General features: G+C 41.2%; 1 protein-coding gene across 1 annotated transcript; it reads left to right on the plus strand.

The window, feature by feature from the left end:
- Positions 1 to 3817: 3817 nt before the first annotated feature.
- Positions 3818 to 21201, plus strand: LOC121183573 (transmembrane protein 125). The gene is made up of 2 exons (XM_041040714.1): positions 3818 to 3935; positions 19245 to 21201. Exon 2 carries the CDS (start codon positions 19595 to 19597, stop codon positions 20291 to 20293), a length of 699 nt encoding a protein of 232 aa, XP_040896648.1. The 5' UTR covers positions 3818 to 3935; positions 19245 to 19594; the 3' UTR covers positions 20294 to 21201.
- Positions 21202 to 21828: the final 627 nt, after the last annotated feature.

The raw sequence follows: 21828 nt of genomic DNA on the forward strand, positions 1-21828 counted from the left end.
CCTGTGTGTGAGTGTGTGTGGGTTTGTGTGTTCTGTCTCTGTGAGTTTTAGACCTTGAAATTGGATATTTTTTGAAAGCAAGCATTTTGGCCACTCCTCTCTTTTTCAAAGGGTTGTTTGGGGTTTACAACTTGGTTTTAGGTTTCAATTTAGAATTAGGTTTACTTAAAAGTTTGTCTAAAGTTTGGGGTAATGTATAAATTTATGTTTTTAAGTGAATACGTAGCCTGTCATAGAAAGGTATGGTGAAATGTCAGCTATTACATTAAAAAAAGATTTGCACACAACTTTTCAGAGTGAAATCAATATCAAGATCAATAAAAATCAGGAAGATATGTTTTCTACCACATGCTTCCACCAACTGTGTGGCCAGGAAGTGGAGACAAAGGGAGAATATCTGTGTGTTGCTCAGAACTTGCACAGAATTTGGATCTTTTTGTGTGCATGTACATTTATTACTCATGTTGTGGGGAAGTAAAGTCACATTTTAGGCACTCACCTCCCTTTTGGAGACAAAAATCAAGTCCCCACACCATAAATCATTCAATTTTAGGGTAAAAACTTGGTTTTAGGTTTAGATTGTGTGTGCCATATACTTTTCAACTGGCCAAAAGTTGCATCATGTGTGCAGGTGTGTGGGTGTGAATCTAAGCCTCTGTGCGTTCATGTGTGTAGAATGAAGAGTTATTGAAGTGACTGTATTTATTCCTGCGTGCATCAGTAACTGCTCCCATATATCAGAGGCAGTGCTCCAGGTTGTCTCCCATCTTGTTCTCTCTGTCTTCTCCCTTTGCTTTCATTCCTCCTCTAATCGCCTAAACAAAGTCAGGATAAACCAAATTACATTCTGCTGCAGGACAATCCTACTACTGTCTTAAAGTTCAAGATGAATTTCTACAACAAATATTCACATATTTTTAAAATAAAGCACAACTTGACAATTTTCTCTCTGCATTTTCAGGGATAAAAGTGATGTTTTCTTACAGCAGTGCCACCACCGCTAACAGATTGTCGTACATCTGTTCATGAGAACACTCCCCTTTCCTCCCAGGTGGAGCTCGAGGTATAATAAACACAGATGGAGTTTTCCTGCCACGAGGAGCACCTGGAGAGATACATGGCTGCTCTAAAGAGTAACATGATGAAAATCAAGTTACTGAGCCTGAATGTCAGCCTAATGGCAGTTAGGAGCTGTGTTGGCGATAATGAAAAGACCTGGTTTTATAAGTCAGTTTTAATAAATTAAAATAAAAATGTGCCTTGTATTTCAGTACATTAGTTGTTTTTTTTTCAATCTTAAAAATTCACAACTGCACATGGTTTCTATTTATCTACAGAAAACTTGCCTCAACCCTTAAACAAGACCAGGTTTCACAGCATAGCAAGTAAATTGTATCATATTATCTTTCTAAATATTTTCTAGTAAATTAAGTTGACTTGGCCATATATTCACTGTATATATGAGTGAGTAAGCTCTGAAAGTTACCAAAGGTAAAGAGTCTGCAGTCTAACTAGTAATCAGTTGTTATGTGAGAAGCCTATTTAAGGAAACATGGCCTTTTTGCAATTTAGTTTCACTTTGAATAAAATGTACTGCTGTGAGAACACATCAGTAACAGTTTGCTTCCCAGTGATGTTTCAGCTATTTTAAATTCATTCATTGTTGATACTTGGTTTAGTTCAATAGAAAAACAAGTGATGAAACTGGAAAAAACTATTTTAAAAACACAAAAGCAAATAAATAAGTCAGCTGCTCATGTAAGTAAATGATGGACTGTATTTGTTATTCTCACCCCACCGAGGCCTCCTTTATCTCCCCGAGTGAGCGCATGGGATGGATCAACAGCACCACACTGCATCAGACCCAGTACCTGCAGATGCCATCATGAGATCATATGCTTGAAAACACATTTCAAAAATATTTTATATTTACACCAGCTTGCCTGACACTCCACAGATCTTAAATCTGACAAATAAGTTAACATGAACTCAGGCTTTGCTGCTCTTCAGGAACCAGATATTCAATAACCACATGCAGTACAAGAGGCAGTGAACTGTCATCTGAGACACAGACTGAGAGATCACAGAGCCGGGGTGTACTCAGAAAGAACTAGATAATACAATGTGCATGTTCGACTTTTTGCTAAACTCACTATTTAGCTCATAGGCTTGAACAAAAATGTACATTGTTGTTCCTTCTGATTTACGTTACAGTCACATTTTCCGTATCACACATTATGATCAAAGATGAACATTAGCAAATGGTAACAACCTTAAGATGGTCTAGAGCTGACTCAAATTAAATACTGTACTCAAGCGGTAGATTAGTGCACTGTTCATATACTCTGAGGATTTTTTTTTTTACTTAAGTACATTTAAATTTACTCCACTAGAGGCAATAAAATGTTATGCTTACATTAGCCCAGTTATGGCACATCCCTAGGCTACAGAGGAGGTAAATGGATGTGAGGTACTCTTGGCACAGCCAAATAAAATCAATCAATAACAGCCTTTGTGTCAGAGATGCCATGATCGATGTGTTATGCCACAGGGAGGCTATTTATTACAAGAAACAATTAACTGTGAAGGCATTTTTTTCTCTCAAAAGTTGAAATGGTTTGCATACTAAATGTCGGCCATGCACACTGATGTTTATACAATACCGTAATGTACAAATGGAAACCTATAGTGTTCCTGAATCCACTTTTGGTTCCACATCCAGACTCTGATATTCTCTCTTACACACACAGCACTGTACCCAACAAACACAACTCCACTGATCAGTTCTTGTAGCTTTGGTCTATAAATAAGACTCCTCTGTCTGCACATGCCACTCTGTGGTAGCACCACAATCTGCAAGTAACTAACTGTGAATGAAGCACTTGATCTAATTTTGGATCATGGCCCTGAAGAGGATGAAAATATCAAACCTGAAGACGTGGTGGAGAAGGAAGCCTGCTGAAACAGAGGAAAATAAAAAATATGATCAAGAGTCTGAGGAATCAACAGATGAGGAGACACATGCAAACACTTCTATATAAATTAAGAGCTAAAGCAATTGGTATATTAATTGACAAGCTGAGCGACAGAAAAAACGGCCACTGTTTTGATAATCGATCATCACTTAAGTCATTTTTCATCTACACTTTCATAACAACTGGACAAAGAGAAGTGTGAAGTGTGTCATGTGATATAATCAAAAGTTCCAGAATAGCTAGCCTACTAAATAGACTTTGTGGTGACATGGGTCAGAAATAACCTCTCAGTCTCATAATCACAAAGTTTTGCGCCAATTATATGTAATAAACTGAAGAAAAACAATACGTTCACCAGATGTCATGACCTTACTGGTAATCAATTATGACTATATTCATAATAACAATCAATCAATAATGACCATAGCCTTTATCGATGAGCCTAGCACATAGACAACTTGCATTTTTTTTCCTAAACCACTTCTGCTCTGTAAACTGATCAGTCGTCAGCTCACAGGCAGACATCACAATCACCCTGTGGCTTTTATTTATTAAAGCTGTCATACCCCCGTGTCATGTGCCGCGGCTCCCCACGAGGGACCCACGGCGGAGCCGAGGTCGATCCACCGACTCTCTGTCCCCTCCCATCGGCGTCCCCTGCCGCCGTGCGCGGCCACACCTGCATTAAACGGGGAAAGTCCGTCCGGTGGAGAGGCAGAGTGACTGTGGGGCTTCAGGGAGAGCGGAGGCAGGAAGCGAAGCACCTATATCAGCTCCCATCGCATTGCTCTGGACGCCGGACTCTTTGATATGAAGGAGGATCAAGGCGTGAAGGGAAGCAGCGACCGGAGGTACTGAGACTTTGTAACCGTAGGGTATACACTGGTTGGGAATTAGGATTTAAGACGGACAGGGCAGCACGGCGCAGAATAGGAGACCGAGTCTGAACTGAGCGCACAGGTAAGGAAGGCTTCTGATAAACGAGATACAGAAAGAAAGGAACTGCCCCGTTACAACTTTTTTTCTTTTCTTTTCTGGTATATCTTTTCTTTTTACTTATTTCATTTTCAACTTATTTGTTTCCCTTATTCCCTTATTTTTCCTTTTCCCAAAAGTAATTTAAAAATACTAAATTAAACAAAAGTGAGGCCATTAATATTCCTGATCATATTTATACAGCTATATATTTGACTACCAGTAACCTAGAGAGTTTATATTGAATTTATATCACTTGCACAATAACAAAATGGGTTCTTGGATCACTTCTGTTATTAAAGGCTACTGTGACATTTTTTTTAGGAATTGCTGCAAATAATATACACCTGTTTACACTATACATTTATTAATTATGTTTTTGTCTTGCATAAATCTCCATTTCCTTTTTCCTTTTATCTCTTGTAATCCAAAGTAAATAGTGACATTGAAGTTTTTCAACATGTTTTTGTTTCACAGAAGACAGATGATTTGACTGTCCAGTTGAATCCCATGTAGGATTTCTTTGTCTCACCCTATCATACTCCTCTCATGATCTCCTGAAATAAAAAAGCACCCTTTGTTGTTTGTAAGGACTTTCCATACTGCTCAACTACAAGAAATATTAATAGATTATACGAATACAGTGCTAGTTTGATCTCCAAGTACACACTGTGGAATATTCTTGCCTGCCACTGAACATTAAATCATTAGTATCAAAGAATGTAGATTCAGAGGCATTAATCTCTAAACGCATCTAATCTTATTGGATTTAGTTGTGACATCTAAGACAAAATGACTGTATCACTACATTATAGGGAACTGGGTAATAGTTTCACGTTATCCTCAGTAGCAGCAGTATAATGTTTTTATATTCATATTCAGAAGAATGAACGTCTGTTTTGTTTCCATGAAAAACAGGGAAGTAAAACATGTTGACATTATATCACACTCTGACCTTTGCACTTGTGGGTGGCCCGCAGTTACCATGTGCAGATACTGTAACAGTGTAGATCATCAATTCGCAGGGCTACTGTCATATAGTCAGAGGTCAGTTTTGCTGTATTGTGGAAAATCCATAAACCACATGGAGGGGAAGTGTTGTTGATGCTGTATTCAAGTTAGTGGGATTGGAACAGATCAATACACTGTCCAGGCATGACCCCCGGTATCCACTTTGCCCATACAGATCTGTTGTAACTGTAAGCTAAAGACCAAAGATGAATCATGACAGGACATCTGAAGGTGGTTACGTGCCTTTGCTCTCACTATACCAAAACCACTTTCAAGTTCTTTTAAAGATGAGATCTAACAGTTAAAAACAACTCAGGCTGAAAACAACATGTGATAGACCTCATTAGGAAAGAGCCTCAAGTCAACACACAGGCCTGGATGAAAGAACAAGAGGACAAAAACAAAACAAAAAAAAAAAGTGAGTTGGTGGTTGTTTGTCGATGACCGTGCAGAGTGGAGGAGTTATAGGAGATCTCTGTATAGGTGAGGTGTGTATGTGTGTGTAGTGTGTGTGACATGGATGCCAGGCAGAGAGTGGAGTAGAGAGTAGGCCAGAATCTTAAATATCCTCGAGAGGCGTTTTGTTTCACAGTCAGCAGATACACAGAGTCAGGCATGTAGCGTGCCGTCAATAGCACATATATAACAAGTACGACCACCTCGGTCCCTTGGCATAGAACACACCCACTAATAAGCATAATCAATGCAAGTCATCCAATTCATTGTAAAGTAGTGGGAGTTTTAGCAAGACACATACATTTTTGTGTCAAGGAAAGTAATTCTGTCTTGTACCCATCTCAACTTGTTAATCTTAACTTTCAGTTTCCCAATGCAAAATTTTTCATGACAAGACGAAAACAGTGACACTAGCACATTTTATGCATCTGCACTGCCCTAAATGCTAACTTTAGTATGCTAATATGCTCATACTGACATACAATGCTGTATGTTTAACATTTTTTAGTATCTGAGTTCACCAAACACAAAGTACTGCTGAGGCTGATGGGAAAGTCATTAGTTTTACAGGTATTTACCTGGACTATTTCTTGGCCAGGACAAATTGCTAGGCAACAGGAAGTTACTGGTCAAGGCCAATTAAGAAAACAAGACAAAAAGCAAAACAAAACAAAAAAACAAATGAATGCTTTTACACTTTTTGTTCTAATCAAACATAAGATATAACATGGTAATTACTGAATTTTAAAGGGGCTGGTAGGCAGATTTTGTTACCTATGTACAGAGGGAGGCTAGTTGTTTCCCACTGTTTCCAGTCTTTGTGCTAAGCTACCTGGCCGCTGGCTTTAGTTTCTTGCAGACATGAGAGTGGTATCATTCTTTCAGTTTAATGGCAAGCCTTTGTCGTAGCTATCAAGATATTTCTCATAAAGCCACAAATGTCCACCTCATGTTAAAAAACACAGGAATCAACAAAGTCAGTGGGCTTCATCTTCTTGAGGACATGTCTGTGCAAAATTTCATGGCACTCTGTGTAGCTAACAATACCAAATTTTCTCAGCCTAAATCATAATATGCTGCTGCAATATAGAGATGTCGCTTAATGTAGTCAACAAACAAGATAGACAGCCAGACACTGAGCCAGTCATCTTATTCATTATAATCATTATCTCTAGACAGACAATATCAAATTAGAATATGCTGAATATCATCTCTGAACCCACAAGTGGAGGGGATGAGGGTTAAAAAAACAAAGACTAACCCGGAAAAAGAAAAGGTAGGCTCTTTCCCATCGTCAGCAGGAGTGCAGCAGAAGGGGACCAGCATGTTAATTGGTGATTTGATTAGTGTTTTAATATTGCAGCTGTGCACGGCAGAGGAGAGCAACCAGCTGCCCAGAGGTTTTTCTTTTTTCTTTCTTTCTTTCTTTTTTTTTTTAATCAACAGTCTCTCCTTCAATGCAGGAACCGAGGGGGTTATCACACAGCTTAGTCATTATGCACATCATTCAGTTCATTTCCTCCAACTTCCAAAAGAGAAAAAAAAAAAGTTTCTTTGCTGTTGTTTGGTAATGGAGAGTATTTTATGGAAGCAGAAATATTCAAGCCATTTTGAATTGGGACCAGCATTTAAGAGCCCCATTTGGCTCCTGCTGTAGAAAAGTGGCTGAATGGGGCCCACAGCCTGTGCTAAACTGAACTAGACTGGGCTGGGCGACATTTTTGTCAACAGCAGTGTGTACCACCACTGAGAGGAGGAAGCTCTATTTAAAAAAAAAAAAGGGGGACATGCCATATGCCACATCAGATAAGACTGAAAATGTTTTCTGTGCATTTTTGTGCATCATGTTTTGCTTATCTGGACCAGCATTGTTAATGTGTGTTTGTGCAAGGGTTAACAATACTCACACATTTTACTGAGGCTGATAAATGAGAGAATGAGAATGAGAGGGTATTGACACCAGAATCTTGCTGAGAAAACGATGTAAATACAAGTGTAGCATGCTGTGTATATGTATGTGCTTGCATGCATTATACCACAGGGGCTTTGCATCAGGCTGCTTTTTACCTGGAGCAAGAGGAGGATCTGTGGCAAAGACAAGTAATCACCCCCACCCCATGCACACATCTCTCTTCCCAGCACCAAAACGCCAGAGCAGACAGCAGACAGGAGAGATAAGAAGTTAGCCAGATAAAGGAGCATTAGTGGTGAGACAGAGGAGGAGAGGGGCAAGGTAGAAGAAAGGAAGGAAGGTGTGGAGGGCTGGGGAGATAAGGAAGGATAGGAGAGAAAACAGATGGAGATGAGTGTGTGTTTGTGTGTGGATAGGGTGTCAGGGGGGCAGGTCTTGGCTGGTCGTGCCGGATGGGGTGATGCTGTGCCATAAGCTGAGAAATGAGCTTGCTCAGAAAAGGTGGAATTAAACAATCTAAAAGAAGCCAGAGAGGCAGAGGGGGGATTGAAATGGGAAGGACCTGTGTGAGTCTCCAGAGGTAATAGGTGCTGATGCAGGTGTAATTTTTTACCTTTTTAAAGAATTTAGTGGTTGATGGAAATTTCACTAGTTTAGGTTTAAGTATTAAAAAAACATTTTAATTTGATGATGGTGCTCAATGAGGAGTCAGAGGATCACCATAGTGATTACAATTCATCAAGCGGGGAGCATGAATGTCCTCACCAATTTTTTGGTCCATAGTTATCCAGACATTTCACTCAAAACCACAAATGTCAATCTCATGGTGGCCACTAGAGGTAAAAACAGGGGATCACCAGGGTCATTGAGGTTCATCCTCTGGGGATCATGACTAGCTGTACAAAATAGCTGTGGGGTTATCTCACTGTAGACCAGTGGTGAACCAACTGACCAATCCAAAGACCTACTAATACTACCATGCCACTACTGTGGCTAAAAAGAAATCACTATTTTGTGAGGAAAATGGCTACAGCTGCAACACCTAAATGATTCCAGCTGAAGGGTTCATCTGTGGATCCTTTCCCTTCTTAATGTGTAAGTGACTCATTTTGATTAAGCTTGTAAATCAGGATGATAATCATACAGCAGTTTTGAGAGATGAAGAATCTTTTAGGTGTGAACAAAGTGATGCGCTTGCTGTTGGACACATATAAAAAAATATAAACAGGGAGGAACTAAAAAGATAAGCCGTGCTAAGGTGAGCAAGAGGGACGAGTTTACGGTACAGTATGTGCAGATGATGTAAAGGTCTGCCTTTTTCTCTTTCTGTCTTAGGTTTTCCTTGTGATTCTTTACAGAGCGAGGACAGTAACACTGACTCGGCCATTGTCTCCTCAGAGTCTCCTCAGCTGTCCATTGTGACTGTAGAGAAGAAAAAAAGATTCAGCTTCTCTGTATAAAGACCTATTCAGCATCACTTCTCTTTGCTAGCCACATTTGCAACCCTAAGAAGAGCAGTGAAGTCACATCACTATCCCTGCCCCCAAGCCTTTCCCTCCATCCTCAACCCCCTCTCCTATAACCCCCTTATCCCTATCGTACTCTCTAAGCCCCTTCCCTCTCCCCAGCCCCAGCTTTAGCCTCAGCCTCTGCCCCATTCAGAGTCCCAGATGACAGCTCAGAAACATCCGTTACCCTCCCACTCCACACGAGCCTTCTTTCCTCTCCCTCCAGCCCCCATGGCGCTTGGCACCAGTGCCCATCACATAGACAGATGGAGCCAACCCTGACCCCTCTTCTTGCCCGTGGGGACGCAAAGAGAATCAACGTCTGACTGTAGGAGAAGGGGTGAGTGTGACTGGGGGGAGACAGGAAGAAGGGAAGAGGAGAATATTGCTTTGTCACCACGGCAACACATCACCCAGTCTCCCATGGACTCCCCTTCAGCCAGACCCGAGGCCCTGGGATAAAAACGCACACAGCAGGAAAGTCAGCAGCAGGACCAGAAGGACCTCTTTTTTTTTTTTTTTTTTAACTGTGCCTGACATATTTTTTGCTTTGATTATTTGGCAGAGATATCTTTTTCCGTACTTGTGTGGAGAGAAGATGCGAACATTGACAAAATTCTAAATATAGGAAACATCATTTGAAAGAAACAGGAAACCACAAGAAGACGGATCTGAAAATGCTGAAGGAGAAGCCGCTCCACAGTCAAAAGTGTTGCTGAAGTTTTTCTCAACACCACAAAAGTTTCATTCTAAGCCCCACACTTCCTTTTCCCTCTGGCCTCTTTGAGCTAAATGAATCACAGTAATAAAAGCTGCAATCACTGGCAAAAATCAGGAATTTTAGCATGCAAATCAACACATGGGCAGAATTTTTTACAGTAAGCAAGCCGCTTTTTTCGTTGAGCTTTCCACATCTCAATATAGCAGAAAAAGCTTTTCACCGACAGTAAAAAGGAAATACATACGGAACTCCAGTCAGACCTTCCTTGGGTGTGCATGTATAGCTTCATGTGAACTGTAACATCCTCATTGCACTTCTATCCACTTTGGGTTGGGGCATCTTCAGTTTCACTCTTCTGACTAAAAATTCTACCTGAGTCTGTACAATTTTTATAAGAAGCAAGATTTTAGCCACTGCACTTCCACTGGATGATATTGCCATCTTCCTCCCAACCCTGCTGACCAGCATTCTGATTAGCATATAATGCCCGACAACCAATTTTCAAAGAACGACGCATCAACAACAAAATGAGACACTAATGGCCGGTGAAATGAATTCAGTGGGCCAGCATAACAGAGGGGGGAATACCGGAGTCCCAAAGCTTCCCAGGTAATTGGAAGTGCTGTATAGTGTTTTTTACTCCAAAGCACAGCTCCTCTGGTGACCTTGCAGGCTGAAAACTTTGAGGAGGCAGAAGCACAGAGAGGAGAAGAGAGAGAGAGAGAGAGAGAGAGAGAGAGAGAGAGAGAGAATGATACTCTGTCCAAGACATACGATTATCTTTGGGATTTTTCATCATTACTCTCAGTGCATTAGCATAACAGAGGATGTTTGGACTGTTAGCATCAGCCTGTCTTCAGTCATTTCAGTTTTCAGTGCAGAGCTTAGTGTCCAGAACACATTTCCTGTCACTTAAAAGAAGCAAAAGAAGCCCATTTAGTATGTTCTTAGTATTTCTTTCAAATCACTTGCAGTAATGATCACTGGTGCAGCTTTCTATAGCTTCTGTGAGCTTCTTTAGACAGTGAAATACTTGGACTTGAGATATTTGGATTGTCAATCCAAAACTCCCTAATTGGGCCAAATGAAGGGATGAAGTGGATTATCAATAATGCGGTTTTTGGACTTTTATTTGTTTTTACAGTCAGATAAGGTAGTAAATCACAGAATCCACGTTTTATGAATATGCAAAGAGCACTGTGGGAGTAGTGTGAAAATTCACTGCTAAGGTGTGAAGATCCATCGATTAGACATAATGTACTGAAGCTTTTTAGAGCACAGGTGTAAAGGACTGAAATGTGTGATTCCTGACTAAAGGTGCCTTTATACTGTGCAACAACGATGATCATGTAAATTTACTGCATGTCACGCTATGCATTATGGGTCTAATTAAAAGCTCCAAACTGGTCATCTCACAGTGCGATCAAGGACTACCGTTCTGGACCAACGAGCAAAGATTTTTTTTTTACCGGGATTCTCAGATAAGCCAAAAATGCAGAGGCCTTTCGTGACTTTAATTCCAGATTACCAGAGCACTGTGGTCCTTGGAAAAACTGAGTTGTGATGTTGTGTGGAGTTGTATAAATTGTTTGTGCCTCTGTACCTGTTTTCTATTATTTAAAAGGAGGCCAGTGGAGAGTGAAGCAGTGAGTCAGTGCTTTTGTAAAGATATTTATGAGGCCAGTATGACACGGCTGATATAGAGTCTAGAGGTCATATAAGTGATAAAAGAGGAAAGGCAGACACAGTCCAGCAGTTCTGTGCGTGTGTACGTGTCTATGGGGATCAGAGTGTGAGAAACACAACATGGAGTAAGATATACTGGAGTCATTAAGGGTTCGATTTCATCTTATGATCCTTGTTGCATGCCATCACCTCTCACTCCATCACCCGGTTGTTTCCCTGATACATGTTACTGTGAGCTATCTAATGAAACAGAAAATAATCTGAACTTGAACTGTATGAAGAAAGGAGATATTTTCAAAAATCTAATAAGAAAAAGGGTTTGGGTGGTGGTGGAGTATCACACGTATTGTTTTTGTCACCTTAACACCTTTGGCGCCTCAACCTCAGACACAAAAAAAAACCCCATACAGATACACACCTCAATTACTGTGCTATTTCTGTGGCACTACCTGTCAATGACACTGAGCTCAAACCAGCTGGGATTAATTAGTGACTCAACAAACACACGCGAGCACGCAAGCACGCGCACGCACACACACACAGTTTCATCTCTCTGTGTGAAACATATATATGAACACATCATACATGAATAAGCACAAATGCCAACACACGTACTTATTTTCACCTTTTTACTACTAATTTAAAACTCTTTACTCTTGAAAAAACTCTCACATACACACACATACACACAATCATCCATCAGATACAGAATGTGAAAAGCTTCCAGAACAGCATGTTGCCAATAAACACCCCTCCTCCTCTGCTGTAATTACCTCGCTCTTCATTTCACACCTTGTGTATGCAACTCATGACTCTCTGTGTCACAGTGTTACTGCTCTGCTTCAGTACAAGGCAATACCTGTCCACACTAATATGAAATGTGATCTTGCATTCAGTCTATGGTCTTTTCTAAACAGGCAAGGAGAAGGAAACTGATAGAAATGTTTCGGTCACTGCATTTTAAATGGTTGCTAGGGGTGCCGCCAGTTTAATAAAAAAAAACAAAAAACAAAAAACAAAAAACAAGATTTCTAGACTGAATGCAAGATCATGTTTTACTTGCTCAGACTGACATATTTTTTATTTTGCAGAGCAGTGTTTGTGTTAGCAAAATCCACGGCCAGTGAGGACAAGCTGTAACTCCTGTCAGCTTGTGTTGGGGCGCGTGGGCTTTTGCCGCGCACTGCTGACTTTGATAGAAATAAAGCCGCTGACAGGTTTTTAAAGACAAGCTGTCGACAGCCATAACCTTGAGGATGTTTGTTTGTGTGTGTGTGTGTGTGTGTGCCCTATATGTTTACATGATTGTGTTATGGGGGGTGTGATGAGGTTACAAACTACAGTGAAAAGATTCAGTGTGCTGAGGTAAGGTAAAGACTGAAGAAAGAGAGGATGGGGAATTAAACAGAATATGCCGGGTATAATGAGCCTTTATCTGAGATGTGGTAAAACATACAACAGTACAGTATAGACAGTGCACACACATAGGGGAGGAAAGAAGATTAACTGGATTCAAGGTACTGGAGAACTGAAATAGAAGGATTCATCAAGTGAGCATCCTTCCATGGCTGTGTGTCTGGGAGGATGAGAGGGAGGATATATTACATTCATGTATTAGCTGTTTGATTTTATGTGTGTGTGTGTGTGTGTGTGTGTGTGTGTGTGTGTGTGTGTGCGTGTGTATGCGTGTGGATGGGCACTGTTTATTCTATCGGCAGCTGATGCTTGTTTTATCCAGCCGCCTCTGTAGTGGCAACTCATTAGCATAGTGATAATGAGAGATAGAAAAGGTTGCCAGTGTCAGCACACCAAGTTTTTTTTTAGTCAAAACAGCAATTTCGGGTATTCAGACGAATTGTGTGTGTGCATGTGTGTGTGTGCACGTGTGTGTGCACTGCTTTGATTGGATGGATTTTTATTCACCACATACTGCAAAGATACACAAACTCAGAATTTTAAAGAGTAACTTCACACTAAGCTGAATTGCATTTCACTTCATCACTGAGAGATGTACTCAGGAGCACCTGTAATCACGCTGAAGTGATGATCGGGGTGTGCTAAACAAACTGTGGGTGCACTTCTACATCACTAGAGCAAGTTAAGAACTACAGCCATCACACAAAATGATTTTTAGCTGGTGTAAAGTTACCTATTGTACTTCTTGGCTTATACGATCAGATCTTTCAAGGTGTGCAAAACAAACAGACATTAAACCTGCACTCTTTTGTTCAGAGAGCCTTTAACGGTCACAACAAAGTGGGTCAAAAGTTAGATAAACTAAAATAAAACCAGTCTCTATGTAACATGATGTTACTGGGCTAGGCTAGACACAAGTGACACTGGCTAGTTTAACAATCCCTGGACTCTGTGTGGTGTTGTGCTGCTTGGTGAATGGATGGGAGGTCTGTTTCTGTGCTGTCATTTATCATAGTCTGATTAGAGTCGGAATCTATGTATTAGTCTGTCAAACAGTTAGCTTGCCTCAGTCAGCTTAGATCCCACACAGTATAAAAGATCAACCAGTTGTTTTAGCACAACAGCTAACTAGCTTGCTTACCCAGTATTACCAGTTCAGTACTGTAAAAGGCATTACATCAGCTTGTTACGTTTCTTAATAACATTTCAATAGGTCACAACACCACCATGTTCATACATGGGCCATATTGATATTCAATTCAATTCAATTCAATTTTATTTATATAGCGCCTTCCACAATCAAAATTGTCTCAAAGCGCTTTACAGAGACCCAGAGCCTGACCCCAGAGCAAGCACTTAAGGCGACAGTGGCAAGGAAAACTCCCTTTTAACAGGAAGAAACCTTGAGCAGAACCTGGCTCAGATGGGGGACCCTCCTGCCGATGGCCGGGCTGGGTAAAGGAGGAAAAGGAGGAAGATAGGACAGCTAGGAATGGAGGAGAGGGGGAGAAAGACATGCAGCATAATACAGACAATGTGGGTCAGTATTTACATTACAGTTAGTGAACAGTTATTGGATAATGTGTGCTCAGCAGATTAGAATTATGAAACAGAGCACGGAGGCAAAAGCTGTCATGACTGGTAATTATTTACATTACAGTTTGCAAAGAATATTAATCAAATATTTATCTGTAGCAGAACGGAACATTAAACATGTTAGAAATAGATCATTGTAAACAATAAACAGCAGCAGGTGGGTGGAGCCAGGACCATAGGACAAGCAGCTCCGGAGCCAGAGGTACCTGCAGAAAGGTACAGAGAAAGAGAGACCAGAGAGAAACAAGCACAGGACTACGGGACAGAGAGGACACAGAGTTAATGACATGTAATAAAGGCTAATAAATTTGAGAGTGGGTCTGAGGAGAGAAAGAGAAAGAAGAAGAAGTGCGCAGTAAATCATGGGATGTCCCCCAGCAGCCTAGGCCTATAGCAGCATAACTAGGGGATGATTCAGTTGCCTGAGCCAGCCCTACTAAGGGCTATATCCTTAACTGTAACAGTGTCTATAGAGATAATTGTGACTAACTATAAGTTTAATAAATAACTAGGACTGTAACTACAACTAATTATAAGCTTTATCAAACAAGAAGGTTTTAAGCTTCGTTTTAAAATTAGAGAGGGTGTCTGCTTCCCGAACCCAAACTGGCAGTTGGTTCCATAGGAGAGGGGCCTGATAGCTAAAGGCTCGGCCTCCCATTCTACTTTTAGAGATTTTGGGAACCATAAGCAAACCTGCATTCTGGGAACGAAGCAATCTGTTAGGATGATATGGTACTATCAGCTCTTTGAGATATGAAGGAGCCTGGCCATTGAGGGCCTTATATGTAAGGAGAAGGATTTTAAAATCAATTCTGGATTTTACAGGAAGCCAATGAAGAGAAGTTAGTACAGGAGTAATGTGATCTCTCTTGCTAATTCCAGTCAGTACTCTCGCTGCAGCATTTTGGATCAGCTGGATGCTTTTTAGAGAGTTAACTGGACATCCTGATAATAGGGAATTACAGTAGTCCAGCCTAGAAGTAACAAAAGCATGGACTAATTTTTCAGCATCACTCTGCGACAGAATGTTCCTAATCTTACTGATATTGCGCAGGTGAAAGAAGGCGGTCCTAGAGACTTGTTTTATATGTGAGTTAAAGGACAGATCCTGATCAAAAATAACTCCAAGGTTCCTCACAGTCGTACTGGAGGCTAAATTAATGCCATCCAGAGTAACTATATGATTAGATAAACTGTTTCTGAGGTGTTTGGGACCAAACAAAATAACCTCAGTTTTGTCTGAATTCAGAAGAAGAAAGTTACAGGTCATCCAGGCCTTTATGTCTTTAAGACATGCCTGAAGTATGGTTAACTGATCTGTTTCGTCTGGTTTCATAGATAAATATAGCTGGGTATCATCCGCATAGCAATGGAAATTTATTCCATGCTTCCTGATAATATTGCCTAGGGGAAGCATGTATAAGGTGAACAGTATCGGTCCAAGCACAGAACCCTGTGGAACTCCATGACTTACTCTGGTATATATGGAGGGATCATCATTAACATGAACAAACTGGTATCTATCTGATAGATATGATTTAAACCAGCCTAGTGCTGTTCCTTTAATCCCAATAACATGTTCCAATCTATCCAATAGGATATTATGATCAATGGTGTCAAATGCAGCACTAAGATCTAGCAGGACAAGTATAGAGACGAGTCCATTATCTGATGCTATAAGAAGGTCGTTGGTAACTTTCACCAGTGCTGTCTCTGTGCTATGATGAACTCTAAATCCTGACTGAAAAACTTCAAACAAACCGTTCCTATGTAGATGGTCACACAACTGAGTTGCAACAGCCTTTTCAAGAATTTTAGAATTAAAGGGGAGATTGGATATAGGTCTATAGTTTGCCAAAATGTCAGAGTCCAGAGAAGGCTTTTTAAGTAAAGGTTTGATAACTGCAACCTTAAAAGCCTGTGGGACATATCCTGTAACCAACGAGAGATTTATCTGATCTAATATGTGAGTGCCAATCAAAGGCAACACATCTTTAAGAAGTCTGGTCGGGATAGGATCCAAAAGACATGTTGATGATTTAGATTTAGAAACTATTGAAGTCAATTCAGCTAGATCTATGGGAGAGAAACAGTCTAACGACAAATCAGGACTGGCAGACATTTCTAAAGATGCTGTTCTAGACATACCTACATCATTAACAGTTGTAGGCAGGATGAGATGGATTCTGTCTCTAATGTCTACTATTTTGTTGCTAAAGAAGCTCATAAAGTCATTACTAGTGAGAGCTAGAGGGATGGATGGTACAACAGAGCTATGGCTCTTTGTCAGCCTGGCTACAGTGCTGAAAAGAAACCTAGGGTTGTTCTTGTTTTCCTCTATTAATGATGAGTAATAGGCAGTTCTTGCCTTACGAAGGGCTTTTTTATACGTTATAAAGCTGTCTTTCCAGGCTAGGCGGAATTCCTCTAAATTAGTGGATAACCATTTCCTTTCCAGCTTTCGTGATATCTGCTTTAAAGTACGTATTTGTGAATTGTACCATGGAGCTAGCTTCCTCTGATTACTGACCTTCTTTTTCAAAGGGGCAACAGAGTCAAGGGTTGAACGCAATGAAGCAGCAGTATTATCAACTAGATAGTCTATATCTGCTGGAGTAACGTTTAGGCCATTGCCCTCTGTAAGACTGGCACATGGCAGCGGAGATAATAAAGATGGAATAGCTTCCTTATATTTGATAACAGCATTATCAGACAGAAATCTACAGTAGTTAATTTTTTTCTCAGATGCTGTGCAGTTCATTATTGTAAATTCAAATGTTACTAAAGAATGATCAGATAAAACAGGGTTCTGAGGGAATACTGTCAAATATTCAGCTTCTATGCCATAGGTTAGTACAAGATCAAGGGTGTGATTAAAACAGTGAGTTGGTTTGTTAACATTTTGTAAAAAGCCAATTGAGTCTAATACTGAATAGAAAGCAGTCTTAAGGCTGTCATTGTGGGTATCGACATGAATATTAAAGTCGCCCACTATAATTACTCTATCCGTACTAAGCACTAAATCAGATAAAAATTCAGTGAATTCAGACAAAAACTCTGAGTAAGCAGCAGGTGGACGATACACCACAGCAAATAGTACTGGTTTTTCTGTCTTCCAATTTGGATGTGAGAGGCTGAGGATAAGGCTTTCAAATGTACTATATTTCGGCTTAGGTCTAGGATTAATTAATAAACTTGAGTGGTAGATTGCTGCCACTCCTCCTCCTCGGCCTGTGCCTCGAGGAATGTGATAATTAATATGACTAGCAGGGGTTGACTCATTTAGACTGACATACTCTTCCTCCTGCAGCCAGGTCTCAGTCAGACAGAATAAATCAATCTGCTGATCCATTATCAAATCATTCACTAACAGAGATTTAGACAAGAGAGATCTAATGTTTAATAGCCCACATCTGATTGTGGTGTTTTTAGGTTCAGATGCTTTTGTAGTATAAATTTTTTTGAGGTTTTTATGAGTAACACCTCTTGCATTTTTTAATTTATGCACTTTTTGTTGACGGGGAGCAGACACAGTCTCTATAGGATAAAGGGAATCGTTAGAATGGTAGGAATAATAAGAATCATGAGAATCATGGGTGGGTGACAGCTCTAGAGAAACTGCAGAGAAGCATGTAGGACTGCAACTCTGCATCCTGGTCTCAACTCTGGGTTGTCATGACTTTGGTTTTCTAATGAAATCTGTCATATTTCTAGATATGAGAGCTGCACCATCCAAAGTTGGATGGATGCCGTCTCTCCTAATCAGACCAGGTTTTCCCCAAAAAGTTTTCCAGTTATCAATGAAGGCCACGTCGTTTGCTGGACACCACCTAGACAGCCAGCGACGGAATGAAGACATACGGCTAAACATGTCATCACTGGTCAAATCGGGCAGGGGTCCAGAGAACACTACAGAGTCCGACATTGTTTTGGCAAAGTTACACACCGACTCCACATTAATTTTAGTGACCTCCGATTGGCGTAATCGGGTGTCATTACCGCCGACGTGAATAACGATCTTACCAAATCTACGTTTATCCTTAGCCAGCAGTTTTAAATATGATTCAACGTCGCCCGCTCTGGCCCCAGGGATGCATTTAACTATGGTCGCTGGAGTCTCTAACTTCACATTTCGCAAAATGGAGCTGCCAATAACCAGAGTTTTTTCCTCAGCGGGTGTGTCGCTGATTGGGGAAAATCTGTTTGAAACATGAAGCGGTTGATGGTGAACCACGGGCCGTTGTTTCATGCTATGTTTCCTTCGGACTGCCACCCAGCCGCCCTGGCTTCCCGGCTGCTCGGGAGCTGCCGGGGAACGGCTGACAGGAGCTAACGTAGGACGGCTAGCTGTAGCTAATTTAGGCTGGTCCGCATCAGCTACAGGGGACTGACTAGCTAGCGCTGCTGCGGGGCGATTATCTATGGTGCGGAGCCGAGCCTCTACTTCCCTAAGTCTCGCCTCCAATGCTACAAAAATGCTACATTTATTACACATACCATTATCGCTAAAGGAGGCAGAGGAGTAACTAAACATCTCACACACCGTGCAAGAGAGAGGAGAGACAGCAGGAGAGACAGCAGGAGAGAGAGAAGCCATTGCTAACAGCTAAGCTAGCGGACCAGAGTTAGAGTGATTAGAGTGTAGTGTTAGATTCCGAGGGACACGTGCACCACAGATGTTTAACTAAAGCAATATACGTGTACAGGAATTCAGAGATTGACCACAGAACACGGCAAAGTTAGAGTTGATTAGTAAGCTAGGATAACACTCGTAACACCACAGTGCAGAAGCAGCAAACAGGAAGTGACACAATACGTTACCACCACATATTGAATTCACTCAATATGTGAAGAGAACTGAGCTCCTAGGACAGATCAACCGTGAACCAGCAAAGCCACACAGAGCAAATAAACCCACATTACTGAAAAGATGGCAACACACAATTTACAAATCCTGTTACAGCTTCTTCTGTCTTCTCTTCCAGGTGACTGCTGCCACTCTGCAAAACCAAACTGGAAATTCTGGGGATGTTTGCATTCTTTGCTTTGAGCAATAAGCATAAGCAAGAGCCCCACACTGACTTGTGAACTATACTGTGGAACCTTTTTATACAGACCAGGGCAGATAAAACTACAATAGACTGAGCTCAGTCAAGTGTTTTAGGACATTTGGTGCATAACGCTCAAGGAGCAACTTCCCTAAAATTCCTGGAATCTTGGGCAGGTCCTTAAACACTGGTGGTAGTCATTGGTAAATGAAATAAGGACTGAAAGAGTCTTTCCTGGATTACGTGGTGGTGGCGTCCCTATTTAGCAGGCTGGGAGTGGCTTTGGGATGCCTGAACTGGATAACTTTCCCCCCTTGAGGGGTCCCAGAGGCCCTGACCTGGGCCTAAATGGACCAGCAGACCCAGCTCAAATTCAGCACAGCATCCTTGAGGAGCAGGTGGAGCTGTGGTGGTTCCGAGATCCTGGGAAGTCTCTGCTCTGCTACTGTGTGGCTGTACTTCTAATCCTGGGCTGTGGGCTGGGAGGTGTTGGACTTCTCTCCACCACCACCAGCGTCTCAAGCGAATGGCGGCTGGGCGCAGGCACAGCCCTCTGTCTACTAGCCCTGGGAGTCCTGCTCAAACAACTGCTCAGCTCGGCTGTGCAGGACATGAATTGCGTTCGAAGCCGTCAGCGGATTGACATGCTAAAAAGTGGCGGTTTATCAGACCTCCTTGTGGTTTTGTTTACCGGGCTGTCACTATTGATTTGTGGAGGGGTTCTACTACATCTGGCCCTGGTTAACCACATGCCGAAGCCTGGTCAAGCCCTCAATGACATGTACATCTCTGGAGTGGTCATGCTGGCTGGAGGGGGGGCTGCAGTTGTGGGTGTTGGGATATACTCTGTTGTGGTGATTACGCTTGAGAGGACAAGGCATGGACGAAGGTTGGTGGACCGGGTTTTGAATATCTTCACTGTTTCTGGGCACATGGACCGCCAGGCTCGCAGAGAGACTACCTCCAGTCTGGCTAACCTCATATGAAATATAACCACACTAAGACTGTGTATTTTGGCCCCTTGCTCTTAATGTCAGGAACATTTAGCCCACACATTACAAAAAATCCAATCAAAACAAGATTCACTCCTTACATGCTTCAACTTTGTCACCAGCTGATCAGACTGTGACAAAATGATTGAATGTGTAATATCTGCTAGGTGAAGATGCACACACACACACACACACACACACATACACATACAGTGCTGCACACAGAAAAATTGATTACTACATGGCAATGCGATTGACTGGCGACCAGTCCAGGGCGTACCCTGCCTCTCGCCTGTAGTCAGCTGGGATAGGCTCCAGCTCCCCTGCGACCTTGACGGATAAAGCGGTATAGAAATTGGATGGATGGATGGCAATGCTCACAATGCAGCTGAGAGTGTCCCAGTTCAGGGGACGGTGGCTTGTACTTTACATGTGAGGGGTATTTAAAAGTTAAAAGTTTTACACAATGTAAATCATCCACCATTGCCAAAAAATGCCAAAAAAAAATTGGTGCCTGTGGCAGAGGCAGTGTTAGTATGCAGGTCACAAGCACAAAAGCATGCAAAACAAGAGCATAAAAAGTAGATCTGATTGGTATTTAGGGAGATTCAGTCAATTGAAAAGCACATTTTTGTCAGGCATGGCAACTTTTGATGTTATTGTTATCAGATAGGTTCAGCAGTATGGATTTAAATACAAAGATCTGTGATGTGAGAACAGCCTACAATCAGTGGTCTCTTTTGATTTAAAAATAGCTGTTCTCAGGCAATGTATGAACAAAAAGTTGTAAGAAGTGTAAGCCTACACAGATGAAGAGACTGAAACTTAACTTGTCAGAGGTGAAATGAGGATGTGGTTAAAGGGGCCATTTACAATTTGTGTGTATAATGTATCTGTTATAAACATGTATCCAGTCAAAGTGCCCTTGGACCACACATCTGACCACTACCTGCTTAATGATTGTAAGTTGTCACAGATAGGAGCAGCAGCTGAGTGGCTGAAATATAAATGGTAATTACAGAGTGAGTGATAGTTGGGACAGCACTGATGTAAAAAAAAAAAAGGTTTTCTTTTTAAATTTAATTGGGATTACTTCTCCTGATCTCATTTCTTTCCTCAATGTAATAATAATTTATCATAATTCATGCAGTAGGACTGTGGTGTTTGTTACAGACTGTCAAAACCTTACTGTAATATTTGGCTGGCTGTACACATGAAAAGACATCATGATTGTTGGAGAATTGTATCACAGCACTTTAGAATGAATGGGTCATTTTTTTGGTTTTGTGCATCAACACAGTATTGTCTTAACTGTGACTCTTGCAGCATCTTGTTTTCCTTTACCCTGTTTTCTTCTATATTTTTTTTATATTAACACTGAATCAAATGACTGTGTGCAATGTAAAATGGTCGCTTCACAGTACTGAAGTCATGGAGAATCACCAACTCTTCAGCTCATCAAACCTGCAGGCAGCAGTGTCAAGCAAAGAAGCTCAGATAAACCAATTTCACCTCTCCTACCCAACATG

Source organism: Toxotes jaculatrix, chromosome 6 (assembly GCF_017976425.1).
Source record: "Toxotes jaculatrix isolate fToxJac2 chromosome 6, fToxJac2.pri, whole genome shotgun sequence".
NCBI lineage: Eukaryota > Metazoa > Chordata > Actinopteri > Toxotidae > Toxotes > Toxotes jaculatrix.

Bases quoted from the DNA above. Each gene is read 5' to 3' on its own strand.
- LOC121183573 (XM_041040714.1), top strand. From the start codon at position 19,595: ATGCCTGAACTGGATAACTTTCCCCCCTTGAGGGGTCCCAGAGGCCCT.